The 23390-nt window shown below is 34.0% G+C and overlaps 1 protein-coding gene across 3 annotated transcripts in view; it reads right to left on the bottom strand.

Moving 5' to 3' along the window:
* Positions 1-23390, bottom strand: part of Kynu (kynureninase) — a 104642-nt gene that overhangs the window by 14870 nt on the left and 66382 nt on the right. For all 3 annotated transcript variants that reach the window (XM_048812224.1, XM_015479147.2, XM_015479146.2), the window contains 2 exons: positions 19067-19165; positions 18247-18320 (listed from right to left, as the gene is read on the bottom strand). In XM_048812224.1, coding sequence (XP_048668181.1) covers positions 18247-18320; positions 19067-19165 — 173 coding nt within the window. The remainder of the gene's footprint in view (positions 1-18246; positions 18321-19066; positions 19166-23390) is intronic.

The raw sequence follows: 23390 nt of genomic DNA, 5'->3' as shown, positions 1-23390 counted from the left end.
CAAAATTTACCTCTTGGCAATTTCTTTTTTTTTTTTTTTTCTTTTAATCTGAGGCAAAAATGGTAACTGAGAAAAAGCAGGGAAAAAAAACATAGCGACGTGATTTTTTTCCTTTTATTTTCAGTGGGATCAAAACAAAAATTGGGAGAGAGATTTCAATCTTCTCTTATTTAGTAAACTTTTCTTTCATATTGGTATGTTCACTGAAGAACTGGGTATTTGTCATTTCAGTTTGTGGAGTGATATTAAAAATTCAAAAGCATGAGTTATGATGGTTGCTGGTGTATCTAACAGAAACATCAAAGACCTAGTGTTCCAACACTGTATCACAGGAGGAAATAATAGCTTGTTTTTGAAAATACAAGATGACATGTTCATAACCCAAATATGAAAGAAACAAGGGACTGCACAAAGGGGGAGATGCGTTTTCTTAGAGAAAAATCTCAGAAATGATTTCTCAACTGAGGCTAAGTCATCGTTTTTTTAGGCTTTATTTACTAAAGCTGTGAAAATACTTGAACTACAGTTTAAATGTACAAATACAATATGATTATGTAGAAGGGAAGAATTTCAAAGTTGTTTACCTCATAATTTGATGCTGGTATTTCTCTTTTGCTCTGATTCACTAAAGAGATTATATTTTTCTTTCCACTGTCAAAGGACATGAGGAGACCCCGGGACCCTAGCCCAGCTCTACTGAAGTTGCTAATTGTTTGTCTTCCATCTCCTTTCCTGACACTCACAGCATTGGATCTATTACCCTAGGAAGGAAATTATATAATCCCACAGAGCATTAAGGAATGGTCTGGCCAATTAGATTATTGGTTCTCATGCCCATAAGAAATCCTATTCCAAAGGCATGATTAAGCAATGTTCTTGAGCAGCTAACTGCTAAGGGGAAAAGAACAAAAACTAACAAAAGTTTTCTGGGAAATGGGCACAAGAGTTTTCTTGTATTCTAGCTTAATCTTGGCATAATAGCAACTTAAAATAGATGTCATTTCCACAATTTTAGATTTCAGAGAAGTAAGGATTAAAGAAGTTGTGTGACTCCTCCAAACGGACACAGCTAGCAAAACCCGTGATGAGCTGGAACACTAACCCCAAGCCAGGAGCTGGGGTTGATACAATATTTTCAAAAGGAAGTTGAACAAAGTCTCAAAGTAAGTATCTGAACAAGCCAGTAAGCAGGTTGAAGAGGAGATGCTCAATCCCTGGGAGCCGAGTAGAGGAGAAGACATAAACGGCAGACTTCGACAAAGCAAAATAGTTAATAATGGTAAATTAGGGAGGTTTTTTTTTTAGCAAGGGTGATATTTTTATGGTTTATGCTCTTAACTAAAACACCCTTCTTTCCTGAGGACTATTATATTTTTCTATCTTTCTTTAATTACTTCTTTAGGACAGTTAATAGGACCCCTGGCTAGAAGCCAGCTACCCCTACCACAAAAAGATCTGTGGGTAGGAGTGTGGCTGGGGGTAGCAGGCAATTTAAACAGGCATTAACTCAGCATAAGAGTGGTGGGCAGACTCCTAAGGAGCTCCCATCCTGCCTCCTGGTGTTTGGGCCTTTGTGGAACAACTGTCCTCTTGACTAAAAGCAGAACCTCAGACTCCACACCCACAAAGCAAAGTAAAGGGGAACACTTTGAGCTAGAAAGAATGAAGAAAAAGGAAACGGAGTCAAAGCTAGATGTATGATATTGAACTATACCTAAAGAAGACAGAGTTGTTGACATATTCAACCAGGAAGGAAATATTAACTCGGCAGTTTAAAGTCCTGAAAGAAATGAATACAGAAACTCAGGAAGATAAGATGTTTCAATTTCATCAATATGAATACTGAGTTATTTTATTTGAGTTTATTTTGGGGGTATTTGGGATTGAACTCAGGGACACTCAACCACTGAGCCATATCCCCAGCCCTATAAAGAGACAGCATCTAACTGAGTTGCTTAGTGCCTCGCTGTTGCTAAGGCTGGCTTTGAACTCCAGATCTTTCTGCCTCAAGAAGGAAGTGAAGTAAGAAAAATAGAAGAAAATAACAGCTCTCTATAGAGACTATTTGTTTCAAAGATAATTCTCTATTTATAAGTAGTAAATAAGATCATATCACTGCAAACCAGGATAATAATACAGTTTTCTTTATAATAGGACTGAAATATTAATATCTTGATATGACAATGATGTCATTGAATTCAGCAGTCAGAGCAATTAAATATTTTTTTAAAAAAACCCTTCAATCATAGATGTGAACTCTTGCATAGTTTTCTGCCATGTAGTACTCAAAAAAGAAGGGATAGAGGGCTTTTCATATTCTATCTGCTATAAAGTTCTAGGACATTGGTGGTCCACTGGCTTTTATAGGATGATTTTTCCTTCATTTGATTATTTATTCTGACATATAATGTTAATAATTGCCTTGTTATTTTAATCACTCATGGTATCCAATTTTTAATCTTAATGAAATTCTAAATGTTATTTCTTCTGGAAAAATTTCAACTTCCTAAGATTAATTGCTATACATTTTCACTTGATAAAAAGAAATTCAATCATTTAAACCATGTACTCTAACAAGAAGATGCCATTTTTATCTTATTAAAATTTGCTCTTTTTTTTCCCCAGAAACTCCTGTTTGATATGCAGTTCTTGGCCTGTTTTCTTTGATGTGCAATATTTTCCAGATGATTCAGCATATTTCATGAACAACATCAATGATATGATACTTTCAATTTAAGTGGTCATGATAATATATGGTAAACTAGCTGGAAGTTTTATAAAATATTATTAATTTAAATAAAATTAGGAAAAAGAATTCTATTTAATAAAACCACATGTGAAATAGATCAAGTCTGGCCCCCAAATTATCTTCCTATGGAAGAGAGCCAACAGCCCAAACTTGGGTGATTGATGACTCCCCAAACATTTAATCAAGCTCTTATAAAACAGGCAAACAGGCTGCGGTTTTATTTCCCTGATTTAGCTTCTTTTAGTTGTTTAGTGATTTTGAGAGCAGCAAAACCAAAAATCAACGGAGCTTTCATTCTAAGTCAGACACTACTCTAAGCAGTCACTCCATCTTTAAAAATACTCCTGAGAAGTAGATACTACTATTCTCCTCATTGTATAGATGAGGAAGTGAGACTCCAGTGGCTTGATGAGTAGTCTAAGATTCCTCAGTTATTAATTGTTGAAGCCCAACTGTAGAGATTGACCCTAATTATCAGGATATTCACATAAAATTCAAAGTCATGTAGGGCAGACATTTTCAATGCACTAGTAATTCCATGGAAACAACATCCCTGGACAGCCTAAGTGCTGCACTTAGGATATTGAGGGGGGAGAATGCCAGACTGATGACATAACAGATGGCAGAACTCCCACAGTCTTTTTAGTATGAACAATGTGCCCTCCTAAAATAAAACCTGCTCTTTGGACCTTCTTTATTCCTCCAGAATCTCTGTAGTCAGTTCTCTTTCTTCAAAATGGGTAAATCTAGATGTGTGATCTAGTGAACTTGAATAAGCATGGTCATCCCTAGGTTATACCTTCAAGCCTACTAAAGGAAATGAGGACTGTTTAAAATCTTTCAAAAACAAAAACACACATAACTGTTTCAAGATACCTTCACTCGAAAGGTACCACATTTAGAACCTAGGAAAACATTCAATTCATTATGAGCCCACTACTTGGAATGTAGAGAAAGCAAAATCAGACCAAAATAGAAGTGTAATCTAAACTGAAACCTTAGCATGGTTTTCACAACAACAGCAACAAAAACTCAATGTTATAACCTAACAATGTAGAATGAGAAAACATTAAATTAGTTTTAAGTAGCTATTATCGTAACAAGCTTAAATCATTCCTAAAAATTGAAAATAAACAATAATAATTAAGATATAATCTCATTGAACTTGAAAAGAAATTCAAATCCTTTTTTTTTTAATCAAAGATTGAAAACCAAGCAGGAATTTAATTTACTTCAAATGGGGATAATTAACAGAATTTTGGGAGAAGTGAGGTGCTGGAAGAAAGCCAGTACATAAAAAGTAAAGATCGTGATATTCTTTGTGTACTTTGAACATCATAAATTACGTAAAAGGAGTTGCTAATAAATGTTAAGTCAACAGTATGACTTGTTATAAAGGCATCTTTGTGTTAGAATAAACATCTAGTTCATCTTTGGGGCAAAACTCAAAATGTGATAAAACCAGATATTGTTTAAGAACATATTCAAGCAAGGCTAATTTCATGATGTCTCTTAACTTGACATTTTATGACCACACACTTAATAATTTCTGTGTTTAAGAATGTGAGCATGACCAGGAGTCTTTCTTTTTCCGCTCTCTTCTCTCTCTGTCTCAAGATCACAACTTAAAAGTAAATATAATGGTTTTACTACTTTCACAGCTTTTTAAATGTGTTGAATCAGACAAATTATTATAGCACTACAAAATCATGGAACATGTGGGGTACAGCATAATTGTTTAACCTTAATATAAACAAAATCTGTATAAGCATTTAAGGATAAGTTAGAATGTCTGTCATTCTAGCATCTTCTGTAGCTAACCTCAAATAAACTACTCATCAAATCATCATGTTTCATGGAGTCCAAAGTTCAACAAAGGTTGTTTTCTTCAGAGAATAATCATAAATTTACTAATTCAAATATTTTTAAAATATTCTTCTTCTTATTTTTTTTTTTAACCCAGGGACACTTGATCACTGAGCCACATCCCCAATCCATTTGTTTTATTTTTGAGACAGGGTCTCACTAAGTTGCTGAGGGTGGCCTTGAACTTGCAATCCTCCTGTCTCAGCCTCCTAGTCCTTAGGATCACAGGTGTTCATCACTGAGCCCAGGTTCATTCTTAATTTTCATGGTAAAAACATTGGCAGGTTGATTTTAAAAATACATGCAAAGAGATACCTGCACTCCCATGTTTATTATAATGCTATTCACAGTAGCTCAGGGATGGAATTGGCTGAAATGTCCCATGATAAAGAAGTGTCCATGAATAAAGAAAATATACACAATGAAATATTATTTGACCATAAAAATGAAATTTTCTCATTTGTGGTAACATAGATGAAACAGGAGGACATATGCAAAATGGAATAAGCCAGGCACAGAAACACAAATACAGCATGATCTCATATATGTGAGATGTTAGAAAAGTTGAGCTCATAGAAGGGAGAATAGTATAGGCTCAGAAAAGTAAGGAATAAGGGGAATAAATGGGGTGTGTATGATGGGTACCCAACTAGTTAGATTGGAAGAAAAATTCTGGTGTTTTACAATACACAGTGTTACTATAGTCAATTAGAAATGCATTGTAGCCAGAAGAATAGGATCCTAATTTGAATAAATTATACTTCATGGATGTATAATATTTCAAAATACATTCTACTGTCATGCATATCTTAAAAAGAACAAAAGAAAGAAAAATGAAAAAGAAAAAGAAAGGAATGCATTATAGCCAGGCAAGTGGTACACCTGGAGTCCCAACACACAGGAGCTGAAGCAGGAAGATCACCTGGGTGCAGGAGTTCCAGACCAGTCTGGAAAGCATGGTAAGACATTGATTTAAAAAAAAAAAAAATACAAGTATTGTATTCTTCAAAATAGTCAGAAAAGAAGATTTGGAATGCTTCACCACAAACAATAGGAGATTAAAGTGAGAAATATGCTAATAAAACTAACTTCATCTTAACACATTGTATGCATGAATCAATCACACTGCATCGCTTCAATATGTATAATTATTATGCAGCAAAATAACAAAGCACAACCTCATTAATAAAAACAGAAATATATAAAAAGTACCTTTCTGTACATGAATAAAGCAAAAAGCTGAGTATGTCAGAGTTTGGGATAAAGTTTTCTGAACACACTTTAGGAAAGTAAAGGGAGAATGGAGAGAGTCATTACAGCCACGGATATGGCCAGTGGCATATGGATTCCAACCATGTTGGTTTTAAGCTCGGTTATCACAACCACTAGTTTACCTTAACCTGATGCTTCACTTTTATCACTTGAGAATCACAAAGTTTAAAAGTTAAAAAAGATCCTTTCAGAAATGATCTATTTTTTTCCATAAGCAAAGAAAGACTGGAGAGATGAAGAGAGCTGAATTTATAATCTTTTTTATTCCCCCCATACAAAGAATGGCTCCCCTTTGTCCTTAAGATAAAATTAAAATTCCCTGGCTGGGGATGTTGCTCAAGCGGTAGCGCTCTCGCCTGGCATGCGTGCGGCCTGGGTTCGATCCTCAGCACCATATACAAACAAAGAATGTTGTGTCCGCCGAAAACTAAAAAATAAATATTAAAATTCTCTCTCTCTCTCTCTCTCTCTCTCTTAAAAAAAATTAAAATTCCCTTCTTGGAATATAAGAACCTTAAAGTTCTGCCCTTGCTTAAGATGCATGTGAAACCACCCTGTCTTAGTCCCCCACTATTCCCTGTTCCCCTTGAGTCTCACTGAGTTAGCAGTATGTCTCCAGTCAGCATAAATGCTACGTTAGCAAAATTAACCACCTTTTTTCTCTTGCCTTGTAATGCTCACACTGAATGGTAAGTTCCAGAATGAGAGGGTTCATTTGTCTTCAATGATTTCTTGCCTACTGTTCTGCCCATAGTGGATGCTTAAGAAAAACATTTTATAGTTATAAATAAGTATATGATATAAGACTAATGACTTAGTATTCTTTTGCACAAACATCAAATTCATATTTATTCTCTCATTCTTGTCCCTATATCCAAATTTTTCTCTATGCCCTTTTCATTCAATTTCCTAATAATTGTCAACTGTAATGCTTTCTCCATCCCATATGCCATTACTGCATTTTAGATAGTGAGCATTTCCCTTTTGTATAATTGCAAAGATCCATCAGTTAACTGACATTCCTATTCCTATTCTTTTTTTTTCCATTTTAATATTTTATTTACTTTTAAAATATCATGGTAAGAACATGTAACCCTATCCTCCTGACAAATTTAAGTGTACAACACTGTGTAAAACTACAGGCACAATATTGTACAGCTCACCAGAATGTAATCATCTTACATAAATAAAACTTCATCATGTTTCTATTTTTGAACTCTGCAAAGATTGCTATATATCTCAGAATAGATTCAGAATCCTACCACTTCTCCTCACCTCCTCTGCCACCCCTCTGCTTTGAACTCATCTCTAGCCTGTTTTCCACAACAGTCCTTTGGCTCGTCTTCCAAAGTCCACTCCTAACCCTCTTACAGTTTATTCCCAACAGAGCCCCTGGTGTGATCATTTTAAAAGTTTTTATGTCAGGGTCACTCTTCTGTCAACATAGGCAGTGGATCCAAGTCTCCGTATTGCCAACCAAGGGCTTGCATCATTTGCATGCTTTTATCTCTTGTCCATCTGTCTCCAGCTCCTTCAATCTATTCCAGCTTGTGGATGTGCTTTTTTTCAAGCACCCAAGATGTACACTTGTCTTAGAATCTTTGATAAAATGCTTCTTCTGCCTAAAATTCTTTCCACAGGTGAATGCTTCACCCTCTTTTTCTCTTCTTCACCTTTTCATCTGATTCTTACTTTCTCAATATGATGGTTCATGAATGCCTTTTTAATATTGCACATTGATAAGCATGCCACGTAGTATGTTCTGATACCTCCTTTCCCTCTTATACTTTCAAAATCATCTATAAGACTTACTGATTTTTCAGACATCATGTTAGTGACTCTATTTTGTGTTTTCTTGGTATATTCCAAATGCCTTTAAAAAAATTCCTGGAGTGTTATAGTAGATGCTCAATAAGTATCTCTTTAATGAGTGTAAATGTTGCACAGGGGCATTATGAAGCTGTGATTTCAAGAAATAAAACTCAAAATTCTTAGGCAGTGTATAGTGAAAATATCAACTTCTTTCATGAATAACGTTTTAGACTTATTTGCTCTTTCTTTTTGGTTGATCCAAATTCTGTTTTCTATTATTAGCCAAAGTGATCGATAATCAATCCAATTTGTATAATCAAATGTAAACAAATGTGGGTTTGAGTATAATGGAAGTCTGCTTCTGGCAAGCATTCAGTATGGTAGGGTTTGGGCTTGGTTGCATAGCTACATAAATACCCTGGTAAAGTTCTTCAGCCATGACCTCATGGCAGAGCATTAATGTTGTTAATCTACCTTTTGCAGTGAGGAATAGAAAGGTTGGGAAAACAGAGACACACTTGCTACAGTTCAGTAGATATTGGAGTTCAGATATAACAGCAGTTCAAACACATATAAAAAAGATAATGCTAGTCCATATGAATAAGGACCAGAAGGCATTAGGTTAGAACTAAAACATTAGAAAAAAGTGAGAACAAGAGCAAGAAGAATTTAAAGCTAGGAAGTTGTAAATTAGCACCTTGGTGAGGAAAGTAAAAGTATGGCTAGGTGATAAATACAGATTCAAAGGTCCTAAGGAAAACAAACAAAAAAATATCTTTCAAACTGACAAAATAAGTTGGTTCAACCAATAAGTTCATCCCTAGATACCAGCAGCCAGTCATAGGCATATCTAATATAAGGCTTGACGTTGCATGATAGGAAGTAGGTGGAATATCACCTCACTCTTAAGATCTCTATCAATTTGTATTTTCTAAAAAAAAAATTGTCTATTCACAATTGCTGGGTTCTGTTCTAATATGTGTAATTTAACATTACTCTAGAAAGTAGAGAAAGTAGTTTGAAGAGAGTTTACTAAGTTCATTTTGTTTTCTTTCTCACATTTGTTCATCCACCTGTAAATACATGGGGTGGGGGTGGGGGCTCATGTGGTTTTGCTAAGTACTCAATTGCCTTCTCAAATCGCACTCTGTAGAAGAGCCCTTCAAATATGTCCAGTGAGCTAACAGTATGACAAGCATACTCATAATTGCACTTCCTAAAATAAAAAATTTCAGATAATGAAAATTGTTTTCTGAAGTCTCAGGATAATATGCTGTTCTTATAAGAACAAAATTAATATTTTTTGACATAACTACATTACTAATAAAAAAGCTTTTGGCTGGACATGGTGGCATAAGCCTGTAATCCCAGTAGTTTGGGAGGCTGAGGCAGGAGGATTGCAAGTTCAAAGCCAGCCATAGTAACCTAATGATGTCCTAAGCAACTTCGTAAAACCCTGTCTCAAAATATAAAAGGACTGGGGATGTAACTCAGTGGTTAAGTACCCCTGGGTGGTTCAATCTCTGGCACACACACACACACGAAAAGCCTTTGAAATTTTTCTGAATAGACCTTTTGAATTGTCTTATCTTAAAATATTGGTTTATAATGCTTTGAAATAAATAGAGATGTTCCAAGTACAAAAAGAGAAAGATGTCTCAATCTCAGACTTTAGAAAGAACTCTACGAAGCTAGGTACAGTGGTGCACAGCTGTGATCCCCACTATTCAGGAGGCTGAGGCAGGAGGATTGCAGGTTTGAACAGGCCTGGACAACTCAGTGAGACTCTGACTCAAAATAAAAAATAAATACATACAAGAGCTGGGGGAACCCTCTGTGGTATAGTACCCCTGGATTCAATCCCAGTACCACCCCCCCCTAAAAAAAAGGGACAATGTGATTTGAATTTTGTTCATCAATGCTGATTAAAATCTCATGAAGAATTTTAACTATGTAGCTAATTTTCATGTATATATTTGGTCTTCACAGAAGCATATGGAAATGCATATTTAATTTGTCAGAGTTTTGCAAGTCACACCCCCCTTCAGAATAATGTGCAAAGTAAAAATCTTCCATATGCTGGAAAATGGTTAGTCTATTATGCTGAGTAAAGAGGCATATATTTAACAAAATTCAAGAGAAAATTCTTGATCACTATGGATTGTTAAAGAAATATTAATGAAAATATCCCTGCATGCAAAAATTTAGAATTGAAGGTTTAAATTTATAATAAATTTTTTCAATCATATTACCTAAGATAAAGTCTTACTAGGATCATAGTCCCCTTATATTAAAAAAGTTCCACATACTTTTTAGGCATATATTGCCATGGTCAATGTCAAATCTTCTGAGCCCCGACCAAAGCTGACGGGAATAGGAAATGATGTGGGAACCAACAGCATGCTACCTATACAGGAGCTGATCATAAAAGTGATGGATTAAAGGGTAATTCCTACCCAAATTATCTTCTTTGGAGAGTAAAAGCAGGTGAACAAAGATAATATGGATCCCATAGTTTAGATGTTTGTCCCGAGCAATATATTCCAAGTGTCCTGTGGTCTGTTAAGCTAACCCTTCCCAGTCTCCGATGTCTCAGGACCCCCACTGGTCTGTATGTGAAGAGTCCACATACAAGAGCCACCCACATACAAGGTACATGTGACATGACAACAAACCTCTAGCCTGGCTCCTTTGGCACTCATAAAGAACCAGATGAATACATGCACTTTGTAAATAAGAATATATTAAAAATTAGCAAGTTAGTTAAAAAAAAAAAAACCCTGTAGATTTCAAAGGTCACTTTCAGGACAAAACTTGAAGCAATTAAAACAAAAGCTGAAGCTCTTTGATAAGTTTTACTTTTACTGTCTGAAAAGATCATTGATCCCCATATATCTTCGGAGACACCACACTGCAATTTTAGAACAGAAAATAAATTTGAGGTTTCAAAGGATTTCAGTGTTCCTGAATTAATGATTATATCATTATTATCTGAGAGTAGTGATTTGTGAGCATGAGTGGACTTAATGTATTTTTTTAATACAGATAATTACTATTTTGGCTTACTTTAAGAACTAGGATTATTTTATCTCCTGGGTAGCAAAAAACAAACAAACAAAAAGTAGACTATTTACTGAATTTATTTTAAACTGTGATCACACTTCCACACAAATAAGTTATTTTTATGATCGCAGCTTAAATTCACCATACAGAAAAATTATTTGGAAAATTCTACATAGTTGAGACTGTCAGGCCAAAAAAACAAGGAATCCTTTCCTAACTATTGACATTAAACAGTTTCTGAATGAAAATAGGTTTAGGTTATGTGTTATGATGCCACAGACGAGTGTTCTTTAAGTAAGTTGCCCATTTCTGGACCCCTTGGAGGGACAATTTGAAGACCAAGACAGAGGACAGATGTAATGCATGAGTGTGGCTCTAGAAATAAGTGAGAGCTTGAAATCCTGATTTTACCACCATGTATAATTTCTAAAATATTGTAGAACAGGGATAAAGGGCAATTTTATGATAATGAGGCAAAATTTAAAATGTTAAGTCAATAACTCAGATTCCATAAAAATTCTAGTAAAGAGATAAAGAGGAAAAGATCACTTGACATATCCCTTTAAGAAATGCCATTTAAATAATTCTTTCTTCTTTTTTATACCTTCTTAAATTTATGAAATTTATGAAGTGAAACTCTCTTATAGGCAACATTTTCAGCTTTCAAAGTAACAGAGAGTGAATTTATTCACTTAGTTAACACTGTGTTCTATTTTACTGAGGATTCGTGTCTTTAGTTTCCTAACTCCTTGCTCAAGCTTTTCCCAAGAACCTCTGAGTTAGTCATTTTTGCCTCCACAGCTACTATGGAAAAGTTAGTCTGAGAATTCTCCAGGCCGTTAATTAGAGGTTGCCTTAGGACACATATTCTAGTTTTGTGTTTTCTGTCATTTATTTCACTCTTTGACTATTTAAATGATCTCTCTCCAAAAGGCCAGTAAGATTTAAAAATCATAAACAATACCCTCTTTTTAATTTCATCAAGAAAGTTTTATTTATTTAAAAAAAATTTAGTTATACATGGACACAATATCTTTATTTTGTTTATTTGTTTTTATGTGGTGCTGAGGATCGAACCCAATGCCTCACATGTGCGAGGCAAGCACTCTGCCACTGAGCTACAACCCCAGCCCCAAAGTTTTATTTTTTAAGAAAGATTTTTGCACAGAAATATTTGTTGGTTATATTTGTTTATGCTTTCTTAATCAATTAAGGATTGTTTCCTTTACATGAACAATGACCAGCTTAGAAAAACACCTGTGTCAGGGTAAAATGGGAGCTTTATCTTATTAAATTTTTGAAATAGAAAATAGACACACGCACGCACACGTGCATACATATATGCACACGTATTCATATGCATACAGACATACTGGAAGTTCTCATCATCTAAAGACAAATGGGAAAATGTCTCTTAATAAAATCAATTTTAAACCTAGCAAGGAAAAATTTGTCACTGAGATGCATATTAAAATATAAAGTTAAAAATTATAAAAGATTCAAACTTATAATTTGACAAAATTTAGATTAAATTTATAATATGCTCATCTTAAAAAGACCATATAGTAAATATAGGTTTCATTTTTTTGGTATGTACTTTGACAAAATGATACTGTAGCAAAATATAATCCACTTCATATTATGTTTAACTTTTCAGCATGACCTTTAAGGTAATAGTTTTTAAAGATTTTTTTTTTAGTTACTCACCATTTTCTTTATACTATTAATATTCAAGTCATATGCTTTTGAAGTACCTTATCAAATCTCTTTTACCTAATCTACTAAGGACTCCTTGATAAATTCTCATTTTGTGATTCAGCAATTTTCCAGCTTCACTTGCCTCATGAAATCCCAGGTCTCTTTAAGAATCTCACTTTAAAATCTATGATTATTATGTTTCATTATATTATCCTATATATATAGTATTCTGTGATCAGGAAGATACTATTTAAAATAATTCATAGGGATGAATCCTCAGTGGTAGGTGGTAGAGGGCTTGCCTATTGTTCCTGAAAACCTGGGTTTGATCTTTAGCACTTCAAAAAGCAAAAAGCCGAAAGCAAAAAAAAAAAAAAAAAAAAAGTGCTCAGGTAATGACTAATGTTATAAATGGGTGGTTCATTAGCAAATATTTTTTCTGTTAAGACAATCTTTGCTTTCCTTCATTGCCTGTATCTTTGGAAACAGGGATAATGTCTGGATAATGAGAAATTCTTACAATTTGCTATCAGATGCAAAAGGGCTTAAAAACTGGGCAAGGGGCAAATCTGGAAATGTAGATTAGTGTCTTCTACAAATATGTACAGCTTAAATCATGATCGTGGATGAGACACTACTAGGCAAGAAAGAAGAGCAAGAGTTGAGACTTTGAGAGAGTTAATAAAAAAGTGAAAGAGAAACCTTACAAAACACAGGAAAATACTTACCATTGGAGCAGAAGCAAAAGACAATATTATCCCAGACGCTTAGAGGAGTAGGGATTAAATGTTAAAGTTAAAGGGGCTGGTCAATTACAAGTGGTAGCTGAGAAATTGTCCATGTTAATACTGAACTTCTCATTCCTCATTCCAGAACAGCCTACATAGAACAGATGCCTCAGGAACTCTCATCATATCAACTGGGATTCTGAAAAAAAAGCTCACTGATATGTTGATGATATTGATCTATCCCACCTGAGAGCACTGGAAGCCTTTGGAGTTCCCACCTCTTTCCATTGCCACCTGTCTGCAATGGTTCTCTCAGTCTTTACACAGGGAGACCTTATGTAGGTACTAGATTGGAATTGGATAAGTAGCAAGTCTGAAAGAACCAACAAGAAAGTAAAACAAGGTGTAGATCACAGATAAGTTTTGGGCAATGGTGGCCTTAACAAGTATGTGGAATTGAAATATATCTGGTTAGCATTCCCTAAAACAAATGATTATAAGTTATCTCCCCAAAGAACATTAATTATACAGTTGGGACAAGAGTACTGTAAATTCATAATTTTTAAATTATTTGGCTGAAGATTCTTGTTGTGAATTTTTATTCTTTCTTGAACTTTCTGAGATTTCCTTGCCAGCCATATTTTGTAGTTGCCAAATGATAACAATAACATGCATTTTTAAATAACAAAATTTGCCTTAATCATACATTGAAGTCAGCCAGCATCTTTAGCTGGTTCTTTTAAACCTGCAAATTACCTGTAACAACAAAGATGACAAAGCCATTTATAAAACCTTAAAAATGTCATCTGTAAACTTTTCAAATACCTCTCACTGATTATGGAAAAGTGTTGGCCTGAATTAAAATTAGAGCATTTTCATGAAACTTATCAGTAGGCCTTACTCTTGGCCTCTCAAAAAAAGTTCAAAACCTATCCCAGGGTAAATGAATATTTCAAAAGATCTCATATAATGGGGACATTTGGAGGTTTATTATGCTAGAGTGAAAGTAAGTTTTCCAGTACACATGATTTCACTGAATAATAATAATAATAATAATAATAAAGCAGTTCATATGATCCACTCTTATTTTCATAGTAGAGACTCTTCCAAAAAAGCAGGTAAGGTATAGTATTGAAAGGCAAACTATGGGATCTTATAAAAGAATAATCTATGAGATTCAGATATTTTTGAGTTCCCTAGATTAAAAGTGCAAATATTGATCTGAAAAATATAGAATAGAAAAGGTCAATATTGATAGTTCAACAAATTGTTTACATTTTAGTTATATATTCATGAATGTTAAAATCATACAATTAAAAGTATTTCCCTCTATATCTTGAGGAAATAATTAACTTTGTCAACTTCACTGAATACTGACCTGAGGGTGAAACTCCTAGCAACTCATTTATTTACAATACTCATTTATTATAATTCTTAACTACAGACTAGGTTTAGGATATGCCATTTCAACATTAAAATGTGATGATGAATTAGGAAAAGGTTAAATTCTAGTTGAGAATAACAGTTTGAGTTATGATACTCAATGCAGTGGATTGACTCTGTCTTCTAATTTACTCATTTTCTTTATGGGCAAAGGGCTCAGTTTTGAACAATGGCCAATATGCCTGTTTATAAAAAAAATGGAAGTGAAATTTCTTGTACAGAGGTAATCTCTCAGATGCTAATGGAAACATTATATTAATGACAATTTCAGAATCACATACCAATATTAAACTCTCCAATTCACTGTTATGTTGCTGGAATCCACTCTGCACCAGGGGGCTGCCTATTCCCTTAATACTTATCTCAGCCTTGATGAGGGTCTAAGCCTGCTGTTTAAGCACACACAAGGAATTTCCCCTTCCGTGGACTCCCACCTTCATCCTGTTCTTCCTCTTTCTTCAAGGCTTTAACTATGAAATTCTTGTACTATTAAACACATAGTCAATCATTTAAACACACACACACACACACACACACACACTCTCTCTCTCTCTCTCACACACACACACACACACACTCTCTCTCTCTCTCTCTCACATACACACACACACACACACAAACACACACACACTTTAAAGTACTTGTTAAAGGGTGAATGACTAAAACAAGAAACGTTATTTGGATACCATTTCGTTGAAATAATATATTTAGCCACTAGATGTCACCCTTCTTTAAGCAACAAAGATGACTTCACAAAGTGTAATATATATATGAGCAGTTACATTCATTCTGGTATACTCGATGTTCTCCATATGGTTCTCAGCTATCATACTGAATACTTTAACAACACAAACTCTCCATAGTCTCTCTAATGTTCTAAGAAAATTGAAAAAAATTACAAGTAATGGAAGATTTGTTAAACATATTTAATTAGTTGATCCTCAAAGCCTAACAGCTAAAATATAATTATTAACTGGCAAGAGTTAGTCCTCATACAGGAACTTTTGAAGTTTAAGTTGTATTTAATCTCTGCGCTATACATATTTTCCACAAGCAATGTTTCTTCCCCTCATCTTTAAAATAATTTTACTTATTGAATATTATCCTAACATCTAAACAATTAGTCTTGCTCAATGTGATATTTTTGCCTTTCAAGTCTTCCTGTTGCTTACTCTAACACTCTTGTGGAAGGTGGTGTTTATTTGTAGATTCATAAAGAAGTAAAATACACTATGGAACACAAAGTAAAGTTTGGCAAAGCAGTTCTTTTTCTCTCAGGGATACTGAACAGATTATATGAAAATAGCAGATCCTTGTCTTGTATAAATAAATCTGCTACTTTCCATCACTAATTAAAAAGCTCTAATTCTCTAACACAAATCAAATACATTGCATGATACCTTGTAGAGAAGAGGAAATTAAGGATAGAAATTGGCAGCACTTGAATTAGTCACTAGGCATCACATTAAGAAAATTTAAGAAAGTGAGAAAACAACATGAAAAAGCTCGGAACAGGGTTTCCAGCCAGGTGCAGTAAGTAGCCCACACCTGTAATCCTAGTGGCTCAGGTGGCTGAGACAGAAGGATCATGAGTTCAAAGCCAGCTTCAGCAACTTAGTGAGGCTCTATGCAACTCAGTGAGACCCTAAAATACCAAAAAAAAAAAAAAAAAAAAAAAAAGACTGGGGATGTGGCTCAGTGGATAAAATGCAATGCATATATTTTCAAAAAAGCTAAAAGCATTGCTCTCACACAAATACAAAGTGAACACGCAAGAAATATCTCATTCAACTCAGTAATTAATGGGAGAACCAGTGAGATGAAAAGGGCAGTAAAAAAGAAAGTTCAGGAATGGGGATTTATACAGTCAATTGGGGAAAGATCTGTTGAAATAAACTTGGTGATAGGCAAAAATTATTTAAAATCCTATAATATCACAAACTATAACTCTAGGGGTTATCTTTACTGCATGAGAAAAATGATCTCCACTGGGCAGAAGTCTATATGTTAGTATACAAATTTACAATGAGTAAACACAATATCTATGAGTAAATATTAAATAATTACCGAATAACTTTAAAGAATGCCCTAATGACATTGTTAAAAATGTCACCCATCATTTTTTAAAATTTCTCCTATTTTGGATTTTTAAAATATAGCTCCACATGTATCAATCACATATAGTAAAATGCTTAAGTGTTTACAGTTAGTGCTTTAGATGCATCATCTCACTTTTTTTTCTCACAAAATTTGACTATGAGGTAAATGCTGATAATATTTCCACTAAGAGGCCTAAACAGATCAGCAAGAAGACAAGCTAGAATATGAACCTGGTCTACTATAATTTAAGTAAAGGGAGAATAAGAAATGGCTAGGGTGGTGAGTCATCACACAAAAGTAGGAAACATCTTGGGTACAACCTATGTGGAAAATAATTGTGCTATGTGAGATGCTATCAATGGGATTTGCTAAAGATATAGAGGAGGACTTTTAAAATATGTATAGTAACCTTATAATATATACTTGATATTGTTCTCTGAGTATTTGAGACAGAGAGAAAAATCTAATGTAGTAACAACAACGAAGATGTATGACTTATTAAATGTCTGTCCAAAGGAAATGTGCTCTTTAATTTAAAAATTTTAAAATTGTGAAGAAATTTTAGACACTATTAAATAAATTATAGAAAACCATTTTAAATTCCTAGGATTTATATATGCACATAACTTCAGAAATGTGAGGTGCTGCAAGATCTATTACTAATTCCACTTCAATTCCTGTAAAGATTATACCACTCAGCCAGTGTCTGAAAGGATTCAGAAAACTAATCAAACATTATTATGTTATCTATTGGGAGTCTAGACAGTCTCCCCATCACACACATTCCAATACAACAACAATAAAAAGGCTCCCCCCCCAACTTCTCAGAATATTATTCCTTTATCTCCATACCAGATAAAAATAAAAGGAACAGTTATAAGTTCCTCAAATAAAAATGTGTAAATGTGTTGGTGTATTACATTTGCATTTATACTTGCTCTAAAACATAAAGAGAGTTATATAAAATAGAAAAGTACTACTTTTTTATATCATCAGTGTTGTTCAGTGTTCAGCTTCTTCAGGTTTCATGGAAGATAAAATCTTTTAGGACAAAAGATATTCCCTACAAGCCATCCTGTAACATTTTATAGCTTTAAAGGTAGATTTAATTTTAATAATACATGCCACGTTCAAGCCTCTATTAGGCACGGCTCTGGTTTTCTTTGATTTATTCATCATTGTGAGGAATCCAAAATTTTCTAAAGTCTAATTTTTGAAAAACCAAATTCAAGCAGTCTTTTTTTTCATATAACCATTTGCTCTAGCTGATTGCAGTGGCTCATTTTAGCATTGAAGCTTCCCTTTTATGACTAAATTTCTTGTTCAACCAATTGAAGTCTTTCAAAAGCGTTTATTTTTCATAAAGCATTTTAATGTTAATAGAGTAGTAAAATAATTGCAATCCAATCCTGATTTCCATTGGATAGCATCTTAGAAATTTAGTGTAAATTTTTCATACTATGAAAATGCATTTATTTGTTCATCGCCAAAGAAGGATTTGAAGATGGTACTCACGTAGGTTTTATTGTGTGGGCATGCTTTTCATGGACAAAGGCACCAGCAAGACCTCCTGCTCCTGCATTTAAATACTGGATGGAAAATAAGTTAAATTTTATGGATTTACCAAAATATATTAAAAATAAACAATATCATAGTTTTTAAATGAAAATATAACATTTTACTTTAAAATTTTTGAACTTTTGAAATAAAACAGAATCTTGGGGCACCTTGTTAAATGAAAACCTAATGAAAATTTGTATTGTTAGGTTGATAACAAAACTGGTCTTTTTAAAAGTTTGATCAAATTTTTCCTCAGTTAGTAGATAGTTCCATTGAGGTCTAATTTCAAAGCTCCCATATTTAAATTATTCTGCCACAAGAATATTGAAATAATAATAAAAGCATCACATTTTTAAATGCCTATATTAAATTTGTTTTATTTTCACCTATTAATTAAATTGTCTTCAAATAACAACCTGATTGCCTAAGAATTATATTTACATATGTAGAAATTTCACAGCTTACTAACACTAAGAATCCTAATTAATTTGAATTAAGTTTTAATTGTGGGACTCTTTCTCTAGAACTTTTTGATTTTTTCATAACAGCTTAGGAATTAAAGAAATAAGCTCTCTGTAATGATGGAAGTGCTAAAATTAAATATCATATCATTCTTCATACAATTCTACTTATAACTAAAATCAGACCATACAGTAATGAAAGAAATGGAGCAAAGTAACTTCAATCTTTGAAATTGGCCCATGGAGCCAGTTTTTCCTTTAGATTAAATATCAATGTGAAATAAAAGGCTATAAATATGTTAAATTGTTTTTACCTTATAGGAACACCAGCAGGCAAAATCGACTCCCCAGTCATGTAAGTGGAGTTCAACGTTTCCAACTGCATGTGCCAGATCAAAGCCAACAAAACAACCCTAAGGAAGAACATGAAAAAATCTGAATTTACTGCAATGATTAAAAATAGTAATACAAATATCTTTTAGTAAATCTTTAGCAAATTGTTATGCCATAAGTCATGGTCCATCCTTTGATTCACAAAGACTATTTTCCCCCCTCTTCTTCATTAGGTTGACATTTGCGCCGACAATCTAAAATCTGGCACCTTAGCAGAACACAAGGCATTAGCACCAGACTATATCAGAAGTCACTGCATTTGTCCCACCACTCACTAGGGGGAAAGAGAGAGTTCACCTAAAAATATCCTTACTAAAGCTACAAAAAGGATCAATTTTTATTAAATAAGAGTGACTTATTTCTCATGTTTTTAAGGTTTGATGTGTGACCACATTTAGAAATAGGATGGTGACCACAAAGGAATGCACTTGTGTAATTGGTTGAGTTGTTAGCTTAACTAGTCACTTTAAAATTTCATGGATAGAGAACCAGTTTTGCATGAAAAAGCAAGTGATAGACAAACACTTGTGATTCATACTGGGTATCTGACAGACATTCTTTTGAAAATGTATAGTTTCACTTGAAGGAAAATAGCCTGTAGTATTTTTACTCAAGTGATAAAATTACTTTCCTAAACCAACTAGAATTGTGGAAAATTGATATCCACTTCTATAAGCATGATTATTTCCCAGTATTGAGATATTTCTGATAAATTTAGTCACAAAGTATAATTTTAAAAATGTTTATAATTAAATGTCAATATTCAGAAAATATATATAATTCAATGAACCAAATATTTTCCAAATGATCAATGCTTGATGTTACAAATCATGTATAAATAGAAGAACTATTCAATATATAATATATTCAGTATAATCATATTTAATATACATCAATGGATTTTAATATAATAAGGTATAGAAAGTTTAGTGATTTCAGTGATTTTTCTTCACATTCCATAAAGCAACTCCTAAGAAGTTCTCATTTGTCAAGTTTTAGTGCAATATCAAAGAAAATCCACAATTAACTAAAAGGGCTGTTAAGCCACTTTTTGCCTTTTACAACAATATATCTGCATGAGTACCAATTATTTTATATGCTTCACCATGAAGAGGAAAACAAAGATTCAATGGAGAGGAAGTAGGTATAAAGTGTCAGCTGTCATTTGTCAGATGTTAATGAACTCACCAAGGACTCTTTTTTAGCTTGTTTGTTCTAGAAAACATAATTTTTATAACAATACAATCTTTTATATTAAATTGTATATTTTTTAGTTGTAGTTGGACACAATACCTTTATTTTATTTCTTCATTTTTTATGTGGTGCTGAGGATCAAACCCAGGGCCTCGCATGTGCTAGGCAAGAGCTCAAAGGCTGAGCCACAACCCCAGCCCAACAATATATTTATTATGTTAGTAAGTAATAAGCTTGCTGTTATTCTAAAATAAAGACACTTGAAAATTCTGTTTGAATTGCAAATACTTTTTTTTTAAATATAAATAGATCTAAACACATCAAGTCCTCTTTGAGATCCTTGATGATTGTTAAAAGTGTGTGATGGATTGGATATGAGGTGTCCTCCAAAAGCTCATGTGTGAGGGAATGGAAGAGTGTTCAGAAGTGAAATTATTAGATTATGAGAGTTGTAATGTACTCTGTGGATTAAACCACTGATTCGGATTAACTGGGTGGTAACACAGGGTGTGGCTAGAGGAAGAAGGTAAACAAGAGCATGCCTTTTAGGTTTATATTTTGTCACTGGTAAGCAGAGCAATCTCTCTCTCTCTCTGCTTTTTGACCCCATGTCCTGATTTGATTTTCTCCACTATGCCCTTCTGCCATGATGTTCTGCCTATTGGCCAGAGCTATGGAGTCAGCTGATCATGGACTTAACCTCAGAAACTATGAGCAAAAATAAACCTTTTCTCCTCTTAAATTGTTTCTGCAGGGTCTTTTGGCCAGAATGATGCAACAGCTAATTAAAACGAAGTATAGAGGTTTTCCGCTTCTAAAAAGCTTCAGAAGTCCTGCTTTAGTACAAGCTAGTTATCCAAGTACACACACTGTGGTCAGTTTCACTAATAGTTCTGATGCTTTGCTCTTTTTTGTATCCAAATACTTTGCTCTATAACTTTTCAGTTACTTCCACTGTGGGGAATGTGTAATTTTCAGCTGGTGGTCTTAGTCATCTGATTTGTTTGACCAAAAGAATAATGTTAGCACATGTAAAAAAGCAAAACAAAACAAACAAACAACAACAACAACAACAACAACAAAAGGAGTCTCCAAAACCACCTGTGTGGACTGGAGTTGTAGCTCAGGGGCAGAGCATTTGCCTAGTGTGATGAGGCACTGAGTTCGATCCTCAGCACCACTAATAAATAAATTAAAAAATAAACAAACAAATAAATAAATAAATAAAGGTATTGTGTCCATCTACAACTAAACATATTTAAGAAAGAGGAGGAGGAGGAGGAGGAAGAGGTGGAGGAGGAGGAGTAGGAAGAGGAGGAGGAGGAGGAAGGAAGGAAAAACCACCTGTGTGACTTGGCTTGCTGCTCTCTTAGGGAAGGACTTGCTTTGGTCAATCTGCCAGCCCATAAGGAAAAGAAATTTCTTCACCTGAGCTCAGCCTGTGTCTACTGCATTACTACACCACTTGGTTGGCAACAGATGTATACGTGAGGTTAGCTGACATTATCAGGACCTCTCCAGCCAAGTCCTGAGTAGATCAGCTGACACCAAGGTGACCCATAGATGAATGATTATTATTTCAAGGTAGCTGGTTCTCAAATAGTTTGTTACACAGCATTTTCATGGCAAGAACTAATGACACATACACCCAGTCCAAAAAGGGCAAGACATAATTTACCTGGTCTTAGGAATTGTAGCTGACATTCCAAGATGATCATAAGATAGGAGGTTAGAATCAGTTACTCTTGAGTTCCTTTTAGTTCGCCTGTTGGAACGAGCATTTATCTATGCTCAGCACTAAAGATATATATAATACAGACCCTAAAAGTTGTTTTATCTAATCTTCAAATTTTTAAAAATCAGGAGCTTTCTATTCAATGATAGAGGGAAAAGTTCATATTGTTTGGGAGAGAATTACAAAGATAATTTTGACTCCATGTGCTTTCCTTACATATTGGCTCTAGACCCTAACACTTCTTTTTTTAAAAAAATTTCTATATTTTCTATTTTCCCCACATTTTTAAATTGGTGCATTAGAGTTGTACATATTGATGGGATTTATTGTTACATATTCATATGTAACAATATATGCACACAATATAACAATATAACTTAGCCAATGTCACTCCTCAGCATTTCTCCCTTCCTTCCCTACCTCCCACTCCTTGGTCCCTTTCTTCTATTGATCTTCTTTTGATTTTTAGGAGATACATCCACACCTTTATTTTCTTTTTTTTTCCATTCTAGCTTCCTCATATGAGAGAAAACACACAACCCTTAACCTTCTGATTTAGACCTTTTTCACTTAATATGATGGTCTCTAGTTCTATACATTTTCCTGGAAATGTCATAATTTTATTTTTCTTTAGGGCTGAATACACCATTGTGTATATAGACTACATGTTATTTATCCACTCATACACTGTTAGATACATAGGTGGGTTCCATAGTTTGACTATTGTGAATTGTGCTGCTATAAATATAAGTATGTATGTATCACTGTAGTAAGATGACTTTAATTCTTCAAGGTAAATACCCCAAAGTGGTATAGCTGTAGCCCCTAACAACCTCTCAGGCTCCAACTGTTCTTGGTTATTTACTTGCCATATGGTTTCAAGCATTTTGAGTGTATTAGTGGAAATTCACCCTGTTATAGAAAAGAAACCAAATTTCTTTCTACTAAATTCCCAGACAATGGAACAACGAATAACTAGTATCCAAATTGTACTCAAGTAGTAACTTTCTAATTTAATTGCTTATGATCAAAATCATTTGACTTTTTCCATATTGAAACATTAAGATTTTTCCTAGAAGACTAAATGATTCATTCCATATGAAAATCACTTTGTACATGAACTTGAGTTTAAAAAGAAAAACTGATAATTCCTTTCTGTTTTATCTCTGGTTTCATCCACTGTTGGTTTACTATTAGCACATATACACTTTGAAACTTTAGATTTCCTGCACCATCTAAGGAAAACTTTTATTGACTATGGTCATCTTCATCATCTCCTCCTCCTCCTCCTCCTCCTCTTCCTCCTCCTCCTCCTC

This window comes from Marmota marmota, unplaced genomic scaffold (genome assembly GCF_001458135.2).
Source record: "Marmota marmota marmota unplaced genomic scaffold, marMar, whole genome shotgun sequence".
Lineage (NCBI taxonomy): Eukaryota > Metazoa > Chordata > Mammalia > Rodentia > Sciuridae > Marmota > Marmota marmota.
The sequence above is the reverse complement of the archived record's forward strand: the minus strand, read 5'-3'. Positions and strand labels throughout refer to the sequence as shown.